The 15,367-nt window shown below is 36.9% G+C and overlaps 1 protein-coding gene across 1 annotated transcript; it reads left to right on the forward strand.

The window, feature by feature from the left end:
• Positions 1-152: 152 nt before the first annotated feature.
• LOC125659011 (RNA/RNP complex-1-interacting phosphatase-like) lies at positions 153-13,705 on the forward strand. Its single transcript, XM_048890509.2, has 9 exons — positions 153-223; positions 5,773-5,848; positions 6,269-6,300; positions 7,651-7,750; positions 8,259-8,338; positions 9,368-9,414; positions 9,837-9,944; positions 10,622-10,691; positions 12,235-13,705. The coding sequence occupies exons 1-9, from the start codon at positions 207-209 to the stop codon at positions 13,337-13,339; spliced, it is 1,635 nt and encodes a 544-aa protein (XP_048746466.2). The 5' UTR covers positions 153-206; the 3' UTR covers positions 13,340-13,705.
• Positions 13,706-15,367: the final 1,662 nt, after the last annotated feature.

Raw genomic sequence — 15,367 nt, forward strand, 5'->3', positions numbered from 1 at the left:
ATAATACTCGTTTTTATATGCTTTATCGCGGGGTTTTTTCTTCATAACGTTTGAAAAACAACTATACCGCTCATGATACATAGCGTGATGAATATTCAAAGAAGAAAAACAAACATATCAGACACACATAAACGATATATGGAACGAACTAACAAATGCCGACACATATTTCCGATTTCTAAAAATAGAATACACTAAATACTGCAATGCCACCTCCTGAAAGGTAGGTTCATGAATTACTCACTTACATAGATTTATGGTAAAACAATTCAACAACATATTTTGTGTCCCACGGTTATCATATTCATATCAGAACTTTTCAAATTCTTTCGAAAAATATGTCTACATGTGCATGATGAGTGTGGGCTACCATGTGTAAGCACAGTGTACTGCCCAAACCACAGCTAGCTAGCCGGCCGGCCGGGCCTGTCACATATTATTCGCATTCTCTTATATATGACCCTTCTCTATGTATAAAATAATGATATAAAATATCTTATATATAGAGAAGGGTTATATATAGAATAATTCAAATATTTCATGACAGGCCCCAAACTGTGCCCATGCAACCAAAAATCCAGTATTTATAGTAACCTTTTATTCGTAATATGATGAGAGGCAAAATAGACTGTCAACTTGATGGAGTATATATTCTGTATAGTTAAATGTTAGAATTTGTAATAAAAATGGATTGTTTATTTCATGATAATCTCTATAATACAATACATATGGTGTACGTGTCCAGGGGTCGACTGTGTTTGCCCAACTATCTATTTTGTATTACTTGTAGGAGTTATGAGATTGATTACTGTTCTTTATCTCCACCTTTCATAATACAATACAATCTATGATCTCTACAATTTTTAAATCGTTATTTTACTTTTATTGATAAAAATGAATGCAGCCTTATACCTAATCTCAGCGAGATTCATGAGGCTGGATATTTGGACTGACACGTACCTCTTCTGAGGAAGAATCTTGCTGAATATCGAGGCTGGATATTTGGACTGACGCCTCTTCCGAGATTATGCCTGACTATAAAACATAAACTTTTGACCTCACCTCAACAATTGACTGTGGACTTGATTGGTCAATAGTCCATACATCTGACATTGATGCACCTTTCAGTTTGCGAGGTATCAAAGCCTCCAACATACAGGTGACTCTCGATGGCTCAAACTTCATTCTCTTGAAGTGAAATCATGGTTCCAAATTTTTCTTTATATTTAACTAAGTTACTTTACTATTGATCTCAATCTCTCGAAGTGAAGTTGGGTCCTGTAAAACATATTTTATCATTTTTCACACTCGATCTCTTGAAGTGGTGGTAGCGTATACACACCATTACCCAAGGGTATAATTATTTCCGCTTGGACATTACCTGGATTTTGTTGAATGCCAGAGGCTAGTGTGGTCATGATAATTAGGTGTTTACAGAGGCAATATATTGCCCATGGTTCTTTGTGGAGGTGGACATTGGTTGATTGGTCAGTTTTCACCTTACGCTGGGGTCTTAATTGTGATGATTAAGATTTGTATATAATCCGATGATGAATAAAATCTATGCAGTTTGTTTTGACTTCACAATGAGAGAGTTAATTTTGAGACATTAATATTTAGAGATCTACAGACTGTTAAATTTCTTGATTTTTTCTTTGTGTAAACTTACTTTAAAACATAGTTTTACTCATTTGTTAGATTTTTTGCTTTGTGTAAAGAGACATAAAATTGTGCTCTGCTGTTAAGTTAGCGACAGTACAGCTTTATCGGAAATTAGTTGAGTATCCTATCTTAGCATGATAAAAGAACAAAGAAATACCTAAACTTTGAAATCTTTTTATTGCAAAATAAGGTTCTTTATTAAATTTTGAAATCAAATTAACTACCTGACAAATATGAAGGAAAAGATGTCAAAACGATTTCATAATATTGCAGATAAACATTTCCAATTACTCTAATATCTTAACCATATGGTCGGACCTTCAATTTCTGAATTTTGATCTTTCAAACTCTCGAAGTTTTATCAAGGTCCCTTGAACTTTGAGTTATTGAGAGTCACCTGTACTTCAAAATGTATAACCAGGGTTAAAATTTGCAGACAGACAAACACGCAATCATCCATCTGAGAATTTAGGGCATACACATGAGCAGCAGTGCACAGAAAAAGATATATAATAGCTGGACTGATATTAGTGTGGGAATCATTAATAGCTGGACTGATATTAGTGTGGGAATCATTAATAGCTGGACTGATATTAGTGTAGGAATCATTAATAGCTGGACTGATATTAGTTTGGGAATCATTAATAGCTGGACTGATATTAGTGAATCATTAATAGCTGGACTGATATTAGTGAGGGAATCATTAATAGCTGAACTGATATTAGTGTGGGAATCATTAATAGCTGGGCTGATATTAGTGTGGGAATCATTAATAGCTGAACTGATATTAGTGTGGGAATCATTAATAGCTGGACTGATATTAGTGAGGGAATCATTAATAGCTGAACTGATATTAGTGAGGGAATCATTAATAGCTGAACTGATATTAGTGTGGGAATCATTCATAGCTGGACTGATATTAGTGAATCATTAATAGCTGGGCTGATATTAGTGTGGGAATCATTAATAGCTGGACTGATATTAGTGAGGGAATCATTAATAGCTGGACTGATATTAGTGAATCATTAATAGCTGGACTGATATCAGTGTGGGAATCATTAATAGCTGGACTGATATTAGTGAATCATTAATAGCTGGACTGATATTAGTGAGGGAATCATTAATAGCTGGACTGATATTAGTGAGGGAATCATTAATAGCTGGACTGATATTAGTGTGGGAATCATTAATAGCTGGACTGATATTAGTGTGGGAATCATTAATAGCTGGACTGATATTAGTGAATCATTAATAGCTGGACTGATATTAGTGAGGGAATCATTAATAGCTGAACTGATATTAGTGTGGGAATCATTAATAGCTGGGCTGATATTAGTGTGGGAATCATTAATAACTGGGCTGATATTAGTGAGGGAATCATTAATAGCTGGACTGATATCAGTGTGGGAATCATTAATAGCTGGACTGATATTAGTGAATCATTAATAGCTGGACTGATATTAGTGAGGGAATCATTAATAGCTGAACTGATATTAGTGTGGGAATCATTAATAGCTGGGCTGATATTAGTGTGGGAATCATTAATAGCTGGGCTGATATTAGTGAGGGAATCATTAATAGCTGGACTGATATTAGTGAGGGAATCATTAATAGCTGAACTGATATTAGTGTGGGAATCATTAATAGCTGGGCTGATATTAGTATGGGAATCATTAATAGCTGGGCTGATATTAGTGAGGGAATCATTAATAGCTGGGCTGATATTAGTGAGGGAATCATTAATAGCTGGACTGATATTAGTGTGGGAATCATTAATAGCTGGACTGATATCAGTGTGGGAATCATTAATAGCTGGACTGATATTAGTGAGGGAATCATTAATAGCTGGACTGATATTAGTGTGGGAATCATTAATAGCTGGACTGATATTAGTATGGGAATCATTAATAGCTGGTCTGATATTAGTGAGGGAATAATTAATAGCTGGACTGATATTTGTGGGAATCATTAATAGCTGGTCTGATATTAGTGAGGGAATAATTAATAGCTGGACTGATATTTGTGAGAATCATTAATAGCTGGGCTGATATTAGTGTGGGAATCATTAATAGATGGACTGATATTAGTGAGGGAATCATTAATAGCTGGGCTGATATTAGTGAATCATTAATAGATGGGCTGATATTAGTGAGGGAATCATTAATAGCTGGACTGATATTAGTGAATCATTAATAGCTGGGCTGAAATTAGTGTGGGAATCATTAATAGCTGGGCTGATATTAGTGTGGGAATCATTAATAGCTGGGCTGATATTAGTGAATCATTAATAGCTGGGCTGATATTAGTGAATCATTAATAGCTGGACTGATATTAGTGTGGGAATCATTAATAGCTGGACTGATATTAGTGAGGGAATCATTAATAGCTGGACTGATGTTAGTGTGGGAATCATTCATAGCTGGGCTGATATTAGTGTGGGAATCATTAATAGCTGGGCTGATATTAGTGTGGGAATCATTCATAACTGGGCTGATATTAGTGTGGAAATCATTAATAGCTGGGCTGATATTAGTGAATCATTAATAGCTGGACTGATATTAGTGTGGGAATCATTAATAGCTGGACTGATATTAGTGAGGGAATCATTAATAGCTGGGCTGATATTAGTGTGGGAATCATTAATAGCTGTACTGATATTAGTGTGGGAATCATTAATAGCTGGGCTGATATTAGTGAGGGAATCATTCATAGCTGGACTGATATTGGTGTGGGAATCATACAGTTACCCTTTCAATTAAGTTGTACTGATCCAAAGTACTCAATCCCTCACACAGCTATTGGTCATTACAGTTAGGTTTAAATGAAAAACACCCTTCATTACTTGCACTCATGATGTACATCCCCCACTTTTAATTCCACCATGAACACATTACAGAGAGTTTTCAGTATGAACTGCCTATGGTTTGATGACAACTTTTAGTTAGCAGGGCATTGAATTGTAAGCAGAGGTAAATGTAGTCTGTGTGGATACTTGGCTAAGTGAGCTATATCAAATCCCAACTACTTTATCACATTCTGAGTCTGGTAAATGTTTGGAATACTATGAATACAAGTGTTTTATTTCGATATAGCCCAATATCTGACATACTTTCCATCGCCAAACGCTCGGCATCAAGTGTGAATGTCACAGGTCCTCAAAGATGACCTTAAAAACAGATGTCCTGTGTCACAGTAGGTGTGGCACGCTAAAGAACCCTCACTGCTCAATGACTGTAAGCATCAAGCAAAGGCCTAAATTTGAAGCCCTTCACCGGTCTTGGTAATGTCTCCATATGAGGGAGAAATTCTCTCGAGAGACATTGAACAAGATATATAATCAATCAATCTGTCATACTTTGGTGCTTGTGATAGAATTGTTGCATAGGAGGGGAAAAAATCTATGGCTGTACCGGGAATCGAACTTAGGACCCCTGCATTACTAGCCAGGTGCTCTAACCACTGAGCTACCCAGGTCGATATCCATGGTTCATATAGCCCTGACTACTACAGAATTAATCCATATACATGTATTGACTAATACGCCAGTTTCGAGATTAGAGCTCTCCTATGTAGGAGGTGCATTTAGTGGAACTTTGAATGCTTAGGTGGGACAGAGTGGTACTACAGTCAATGCGAAAGATGATAAAATTTATAAAAACCGACTTCTTTTTAAATACTTGATGTAGGAAATATAAAACACCATCAAAAGAAATGTTTTACTAAAGTGGAAACATAAATACAATGCCATATTTCCAAACAATATCCTGGATATGATAGGTAGGAGCAACAAAATAACGTGATATAATAAGAATTTCAAGTATTCAATTACTTCTTGAATACTTATCATTTACTTAGTTTGTGTACCAGTCAAACTTGGGTGATGAAACTGCGTATGATAAACTTACTGAGCAGATTCACTTCTGCAGTGATGGATATATGTCCCACTCCCGCGTGTAAACAAGTTGTTTTGCACCTTACTAAGTACGAGAGTTCTCCAAAGGGAAATAACTCAGACTTATCTTGAAACTGGCGTATTGGTAGATAAAATGTCCAGTGTGTATGCTGATCTAGCTGGGACATCAACGTAATATGTAGATTTTATATTTCAAGATGGGAGAGGTACCGAGCACTAGGAACGGTTATTCCTGGAACAAGGCTGATAACATTTAAAGTGCCCCTGAAGAAGGTATGCTCAATATTTTGGATTGGTGATACTACTATCATATTTAAATTATGCATGTGTATAACCCTTTTCAATTTTGCATCATGGGGCATATGTGTTTTACAAACATCTCTTGTTGTATTTGCATATAATTCTGTAAAATACATGTAAATTTATAACTTGATTATATATTAAACTTCATCTTTGCAGAGTCTGATGTCTTATAATTCAATGCATAAGAATTTTGTGCATGGTAGTGAAATTTGTGCATTTAGGAGTATCAGATTAAAGTTAATTTATTATTTGCTCCACTTTAAAAGAGAAAATATTATGAAAATGTTTTTGAAGTGCAGCTTAGAATATTATACATTGTATTGATGATTTAGTTATTTTTTTTTTTATTACATCACTCAATAAATTTCATCAATTTTATCTTTATTTCAGACCTTGTGTGAAAAACTTCCAGAAGAAGAACAGTAGGTTGAATTTCATGAAGAAAAAGTTTTTAATTCTGCTTCTCAGATAAATAATAGTGTTTTTAGCTCACCTGAACTGAAAGCTCAAGTGAGCTTTTCTGATCGCCAGTTGTCTGTCGTCTATCCATCTGTTTGTCTGTTAACTTTTTACAATTTCGACTTCTCCTCCAGAACCACTGAGCCAATTTTATCCAAAAATGAGAAAAAGGCATTCTTGTGTGAAGGGCTTTCAACTTTGTTTAAATGAAGGGCCATGCCCCTTCAGAGGGGAGATAATCACAAAAATGCAATACAAAAATAGGATGGAGTCATTTAAAATTTTTCTCAAGAACCACTGGGCCAGAAGAGCTAATATTTACATGAAAGCTTCCTGACATAGTGTAGATTCAAGTTTGTTAAACCCATGACCCCCAGCAGTAGGTTGGGTCCACAATAGGGGATCATAGTTTTACATGTGCATTAAAAGGTAAAATCTTTTTCTCATGAACCACTGGGGCAGGAAAGTAAAAATTTACAAGAAAGCTTCCTGACATGGTGCAGATTCTAGTTTGTTAAAATCATGGTCCCCGGGGGTAAGATGGGGCCACAGTAAGGGATCAAAATTTTACATACAAATATATAGGGAAAATCTTTAAAAATCTTCTGAAAAATCACTGGGCCAGAAAAGTTTACATTTACATGAAAGCTTCCTGACATAGTGCAGATTCAAGATTGTAAAAATCATGGCCCCCGGGTAGGTTGGGGCCACAATAGGGGATCATAGTTTTACATACAAATATATAGGGAAAATTTTTTAAAAATCTTCTGATGAAGAATCTATGGGCCAGAAAAGTTTACATTTACATAAAAGCTTCCTGGCATACTGCAGATTCAAGTTTGTTAAAGGCATGCCCCTTGGGGGAAGGGTGAGCCACAATTGGGGATCAAACTGAAAGTATTACATACAAATATATAGAGGAAATCTTTAAAAATCTTCTCATGAACCATTGGGCCAGAAAAATTTACATTTACATGAAAGCTTCCTGACATAGTGCAGATTCAAGGTTGTAAAAATCATGGTCCCCAGGGATAGGTTGGGGCCACAAAAGGGTTCAAAGTTTTAAATGCAAATATATAGGGTAAATCTTTAAATATGGTCTCAGGTGAGTGATGTGGCCCATGGGCCTCTTGTTTTCAATTTTAATAAGCAATGAAATTTGATATTGACTCTCACGTTATACTTGCAAATTTCAAGTGAAAGTTTATGTTGCATAATTGAATTTTACATGCTATATTGGTTGTGTAGTCTAATCTCAAACCCAGTGAAGAATATCAAGTTCAAAGTAAATTTAGCATATCAATGTATTTTAGATTTACCCCCAGCAGTTTGGTTTCCATGGTGAGGGACTTGGGTAGTCAGCTGGGGATGGTCATTGACCTAACATTTACCAGGAAATACTACGATGCCTATGTAAGTTACAGGGACACAGCGAATGTGAAGTATTTCATTATAACATTTAATGGAGTCCGCGTACTGCAAATCACATTGGTTTTGTGAGAATAATGTTTACATGTAATTTTGCGAGACTAGTTGTGAAAATTTAGTTCTCGTGAATGAACTCTTACAGATAGAAGACTTATGCAATAAATGATGATTCACAAAATACATCATCGTATATACACAAAAATAAAAGTGATCTTCAGTAGCCAGCTTTGCTAACCATGTATTATAATCGAAGGTGGACCATGCACCCTGGATAACAAAGACACTTTACCCTTGACCAGCAAAGATGCATTTATATATATAAGTAGAGCAGAGAAATTTTCAAGTAGTATGAATATACAACTTTATATGAAGGGAAGGAGACAATGAAAATATGAAGCATGTATTTAAATATACTTGTATGTAGCTTGCTAAGGTAGGGAGGGGGGAGACTGAATATAAGGAGATACATGATGCATTGTTACATTATTTACAGGAATTAGAGAACCAGGGTATAAGATACGAGAAGATTTTTACAGAGGGTCATAACGTGCCAAATGATGATGTGGTATACAGGTAAAACAAAGATCAGTTTCATTTACCTACATTGTAAATGTTGTATGGAAGTATCACCTTAAAATAGACTGCTAATTCCAGCTACATGTATATGTGGTAAAAAAAAAAAAAAAGAGAGAGAGGGGTAAATTGAAATTTGACCCCCCCCCCCCCTAATTTAGAGAAGATGGGGTCATTGAAACAACTATTAGAAAAATAAAAGGCCAAGAGATAATACCATTTTTGAACATGTGATAGTTTAAATAAACCGCATGTGCTCAATGGAAGTGTAATCCTCCTATCCCCCCTCCCAAAAAAAAAAACTAGACAGCCATTTCTTATAGCATTTTCTGTTTTCCCATCATAGCATGTGTGAAACCTGTGACATAATGGGATACATGTATCAGAAGTGCTCGTTTGAAACAGAAATATTTATTTTTTACAAAATACATGTAAATATGAATACCACAAACCCCACTGAAGTATGCAGTTTCGACCTTACTAAAATAATAAACCATATGTTGCTGAATTCTTGAAATTGTTATTCTGAAGTGGGTGGAACTTTCTACAATGTATAGATAGATATTTGTGAAATATGTGATTATAAAAAGAAAATGGAATACTCTGTTTTGAAATATTGAGATTGATAATTCAAAAGAGATTTCAATATTTCTTCTAGCCTGTGCTACACAAATGCGATCATTGTATGGACAGTGATGCATGGGAGACAATTTGGTGGTCACACACTCAGAGATGTGGTGGTCACACACTCAGAGAGGTGGTGGTCACACACTCAGAGAGGTGGTCACACACTCAGAGAGGTGGTCACACACTCAGAGATGTGGTGGTCACACACTCAGAGAGGTGGTCACACACAAAGAGACAGAGAGATGGTCACACATTCAGAGAGGTGGTCAGGTGGTCACACACTCAGAGAGGTGGTCTTTCTCTGCTCCTCCCACACAGATGACCACTTCTGTGGAGAAAAAAAACCCACATTAGGACCCCATTGCAATATTTTTCTCTAATTACCCTTTCTTTTTACTTCAGGTTTTTTGATACACTGGAGAGCTTTTATGAAGCAAGTCAAGATGACAGTGAGTAAATTTTTTTCTTGTATTAATTTGTGTATTTTAGACTTGGGGAAATTTATGAAGTATGTTCATTTCAATTTCTTTAATGAATGAATGGAAGGAATGATTTTTATATTCGTGTACAGACCAGGTGGTCGGGTTGCACTGAAGGAATGATTTTTATATTCGTGTACAGACCAGGTGGTCAGGGTGCACTGAAGGAATGATTTTTATATTCGTGTACAGACCAGGTGGTCAGGGTGCACTGAAGGAATGATTTTTATATTCGTGTACAGACCAGGTGGTCGGGGTGCACTGAAGGAATGATTTTTATATTCGTGTACAGACCAGGTGGTCGGAGTGCACTGAAGGAATGATTTTTATATTCGTGTACAGACCAGGTGGTCAGGGTACACTGAAGGAATGATTTTTATATTCGTGTACAGACCAGGTGGTCGGGGTTCACTGCACACACGGAATCAACAGGACAGGATACGTGGTCTGCAGATACATGATAGAGAGGCTGGGGTTTGATCCAGAGAAAGCAATGGCAGGTAGAGAATTAACCGCAAATTTGTATTCTCTCTCTCTCTCTCTTTCTTTCTTTCTCTCTCTTTCTCTCTCTCTCTTGATGATTTGATACTGGTTTCTTTCAATTAGTCAGTCAGCTCATCGTGGGAAACCCACGGTTGATTACGCTTCGATCCTCTCTCCATCACCCATGGGTCCATTCATTATTACTTGCTTGTTCTCATGAATAAATATTTAAAGATATTGTCCAATCAAAGTAATCGTTATAGTAATGGAACTCTTCTGTTTTTGAAGGTAGCATTAACATTATTTTGTGTATACCAAAATTGGACTGAAAACGTCTTGTTGATTGGACAAATTCGCTCAGAGTATACCATGAGCGCCCAATCAAATTACCTCATTAATTATTCATGAGAACAAACGAGTAGGAATGAATGGACCCACGGGTGATGGAGAGAGGAACGAAGCGTAATCAACTGTGGGTTTCCGACGATGCAGTCCGCTATGCATTTTTATTGTTGTACATGATGACTTTCACATGTACAGACTCTATATGATAAACATATAGTTTTATATTACAAATCACTATCGCTATACTGTGTAATTAGAATAAGATTGGGGCACTAATTTAGAAAACATGAGCTGTAAAAGGAGTCTTCTCACTTGAAAAAATCATTACATTCATAGAACTATGTTTCAGTTTACCACGAATCTAGAGGATATCCCGTAGAGAGAGAAAATTACATAGAAGATTTAAGAAACAGACAGCTGTAAGTGGATATTAAGTTATGTTATTCACCAGCGGGGCAGAGCCATTGGTTTTGGCTTAATTTTCTTTTTCTGTCCATCAAGTCCATCTTCCATCACAAATTATACTGACCTTACTCCGTTAATGCTTGACATGACTTTAAAGTGTGGTACAATGTATCTTGTTGGTCATGTGGCCGAAAGGTTAGAGCGTTCGTCCCACATGTGGAAGGCCGAGGTTTGAATCCCGGCTGCGACAGACCTAAGTCGTTAAAACAGGTAGTGACAGTTCCATCGCCAAACGCTCGTCATCAGGTGTGAATGTCACGGGTCCTCGGAGATGACCTTAGAAACGGATGTCCCGTGTCACAGTAGGTGTGACACGCTAAAGAACCCTCACTGCTCAATGGCCGTAAGAGCTAAGCATAGGCCTAAATTTGAAGCCCATCACCAGTCTTGGTGACGTCTCCATATGAGTGAAAAATTCTCGAGCGAGACGTTAAGCAAGATACAATCAATCAATCTTGTTGGTCATGACCTAGAGATGAACCATGACCGTAAATGGTGATTATGTCCCTAATGTCATGGTGCTATGAAATTGTGTCAGAACTACTGCTTGGAGTGACTTAAGATTTAAGTATGGTGTTGCCCATGTCTTGTAGATGAGTCAAGGTCACAGGGCAACGAGATGCTGAATTTGTGTTTAGGCTGTAACTAAACAACCATGCTTGGAATGATTTCAACCTGCAGTATAATTTCAAGGTCATGAGGGGATTAGATACAGAAATTGTGTCAGAGCTCTGATTTTGCTCTCCTTGTCTTCATAGTATCAGGAATATTTCAAGAAGGTCAAAGTCACTTTGCATTTATATATTTGTAACTTGTCAGGGTTATAAATTTATTGTGCCTTTGTCAATGGCTTAATTATTAAAGAGTGATTCATATCAGCAAGGTCAAAACCACAGGAAACTGGGACTTAAATATGGGGTTGCCCTTGACTTAATGGGGTGTCGTCACTGTCGGGATATTGAATCAAAATAATGTCATCAAGGTCAAGGTGACTAGTATCTTGGGACTTGAAGAATTAATTAAGGTAGCTCACTACACTAAAGCTTATACTCTTTATGACACTACGTCACAAGATGGCAATTTAAATGTTTTGTGAAATTATTTGTATCGATCGATTTGTTTGTCTATCATCGTAGCTCAGTGGTTAAAGCTTTGGACTGGTGAACCGCAGATCTTGAGTTCAAATTCGCCAAAGTCTTTTGTTCATATGTGTTGTAATATTTTTGTTGTTGAAAATCATGTTTTTATCTAAATTTGCATATTTTCTGCCTTTTTGGCATATATACTTATTATATATCATCATGTCTTTTATGATTAAATCAATTTGTACTGATTTGAGAAACTATTTCAGGGTGTCGTGAGCCACCTTAAACAAATTGATTCTGATAGAGTATTCATTCACTCTGAAACATTCTCTCACTTAGGTGCTAATCATTGAGGTGAACTACATAAATTCTGCATACAGAATGTTTTATTTCTCATGGTCATTTTTCCTAGAAACACCGAATACAAGTATGAAGGCAGAGAAAAACTTCCCATGAAGAAAATTGAGCAGGGCAAGAGACCACATAGAAGACATAATAAAAGACGGAGCCGAGAAAGAGACCTTCATATGAATGATGGATATGTAGATCAAAATGAAGGCTTCCATGGAAATACTAAGGCACACGATACGCATCAACATCAGTCTAGATCTCAGCACGGTCACCAGGGGGGATTCAGTCATCACAGAGATCAAAGACACTGGAGTCATTACCAGGGGAACCAGCACAACTGGAATGGAGGCGGCTACCAGTATCAGGAGTGTAATTGGAGACATGATGGGCATAGGCATTGGGAAGACAGAGAATACAATGGTGGTAGGGACTCGTATTCTCAAAATAATGGATACTATCCACCTCATCATAACCACTTCTTCAGGCAGGGCTACAGGGATGGCTACAATGACGAACGGTCTTACTATTACCCAAGACGAGGAAGAAATCACAGACATTACCAGGGTGGTGGATCAGACAGAAATCAGGGGGGCGGACGACATCAATGGGGATCAGACAGAAATCATTGGGGTGGGCGACATCAACATCAACCATGGGATGACAGGTCCCATCACTGGAAGTCAGAAAACTGGTCTCAAAAGAGGAATAGACACGATTCTGGGGAGATGAATAAAAGTGGATCTCAAAATTACAAGCGTCAGAATTCTTTGTCAAAGAAAAACAAAAACTCTCCTAATCAAAGGCACAAAGACCCAATCAACAACCCATGTAGCTCAACACTAGAGAATGAGAAGACTTCAAAGTCAACATGTGCAGAAGATATAGAGGGCAGATCTGTGTGTCCACCTTCCTCAAGTTCTACAAATAACGTGAACAGAGAGATCCCTAGTGACTTAGTGACTGATACTGAACTAATAAGGATTGCAGAAACGGAGCTCGTGATCTCGCAGGAACACCAACCACCTGTTGAGAGTCAAACAAACTGTATAAATTCAAAAGAAAATGGAGGAGAATGTACAACATTGAGTTGTCACAGAAAAGAGAGGGTTCAGAACAGTGACCACAACATGGACGATGGCGTTGAATCGGTTCCATGTGAATATTGAAGATTCACCCTCTGTATTAAAACAAAAGGGAAAGCAATGAGATGGATATATTCTAAAATACAGTTTTACATGTATTTCTATAGTATTTATATAATGTACTATTGGGGTTCACATTGAAGTATAGCTGGTGAGGTAATTATTTTTGTTGACAGTTTAAAAAAGTTTTTTAGGGAGTTGAAAACAGCATGCATACCCAATTTCTCAAATACAGCTTATGTGAAATTCATTTCATAGGGCTTGAAGTATTTTTTCCTCAAATGGAACCTGATCAATTAGCTATATAACATCTTGCTCACATTTCAAGAATACTTTTTAATACATGTAACTGTTTTAGAATTGTAACAAAATAAAGTATTTTACATGTAACAATTTCCAATTAATTTCCTGTTCATATTTTTCCAATTAATGGAACTGAAGGTCGCTGGGGAAAATTGAATCCCTCCCCCCAGATAGGTACAGATTTACAGCTACGATTGGATTTAACATGGAGGTTCAAAAAGATCTCATCAGGTGTTGCGTCATCCCTTTACAAGATACATCTTGTCCCGTTTCTATTTTCCATGTAACTCTATTCAGAACTATGGACCCTTTTTATACGCCCGTTGAAGACGGGACGTATTATGGTATGGCATCGTCCGTCTGTCTGTCCGGACCTTGTGGGCAGGATACAGACTGAACCATAAGCCCTAGGACTTTACAACTTGGTACATTTGATGGCCCCGACTTGAACAAACTACATTACACGAGGATAATTACAGATTAATTTGATACCTTGTATTGAATTTATGGTACACAATTTAAGATCTTTACCAAATTCCTATGCGATACAAATGTACATGTATTTGTGGTCAAAGACTCCGGGGACCAAACTTAATTCTAGATCTAATCAGTACATTCAAGTCGAGATGCTGTACCCTTGTGGTTTCTTGAGAAGATTTTAAAAAATATTTCTTTATAATAAAAGAAGTAAGGGCCATAACCTGTCAAAAGTTAATGGCTGTCATCACGTAAACAATCTTTAATTTACTCTACACGATTGATTTTATCTTGTTTAACGTCCCTCTCAAGAATTTTTCACTCATAGAGAAATCACCAAGACCAGTGAAGGGCTTCAAATTTAAGTCTTTCGCTCAGTGCTTACGGCCATTGAGCAGTAAGGGTTCTTTAATGTGCCACACCCACTGTGACATGGGACATCAGTTTTTAAGGTCATCACCAAGGACCCGTGACATTCACACCTGATGCCAAGCGTTTGGCGACAGAACTGTCACTACTTGGTTTAACGACTTAGATCTGTGCAGCCGGGATTTGAACCCTGACCTTCCGCATGTGTGGCAAATGCCCTACCTCTAGACCACCACGGCAGTACCACTCTACACGAGGAGATACTTACATATTTGAACATGATTATTTGTAACCTGGTGGTTCTTCAGATTTTAGATTAATTTTCCTATATATCCTATTTTAAACTCATTGCATTGCCCAGGTTTAGGGAATTGTAATGTGTTAACTATGGACGTTGTGGCTAATCTCTTCTTCATTTATTTTTCACACGTGCCACCATTTCCCAATTATCTCCCCTTGTAAAAGAGCATGGCACTTTATTTGAATGCACTGGAATTCCCTTTACTTATGGATACTCTTGCCAAATTTGGTTGAAATCAGTCTAGTGGTTTCACAGAAAGAGTGGAGAATATGTTAACAAAGGATGGACAAATATGATTAGTATGGTTAAGATTTTATTGATCAAACAATGGAATTCTGTTACTATATATCCATGGTTTGGAGCCTATTGGCGTATGTCAGCTAAACACAACATATACTTCAAATAAAAGTGGCTTATGATCTTACCTATGATCTTTGGGTGCGTCTTCATTGACTCTTATTGAAGTTCATGTGAACTGAGGTATTTTATTCAAATGTCTTTTAATCATTGCTTATTTAAATGTTTATTTAAACCATAAAATGCTTTCCTTGTTGTTTCATCGGGTGATGAAGGTAGTTGGCATTGCAGAAAAAATGCACAAC

This window comes from Ostrea edulis, chromosome 9 (assembly GCF_947568905.1).
Source record: "Ostrea edulis chromosome 9, xbOstEdul1.1, whole genome shotgun sequence".
Lineage (NCBI taxonomy): Eukaryota > Metazoa > Mollusca > Bivalvia > Ostreida > Ostreidae > Ostrea > Ostrea edulis.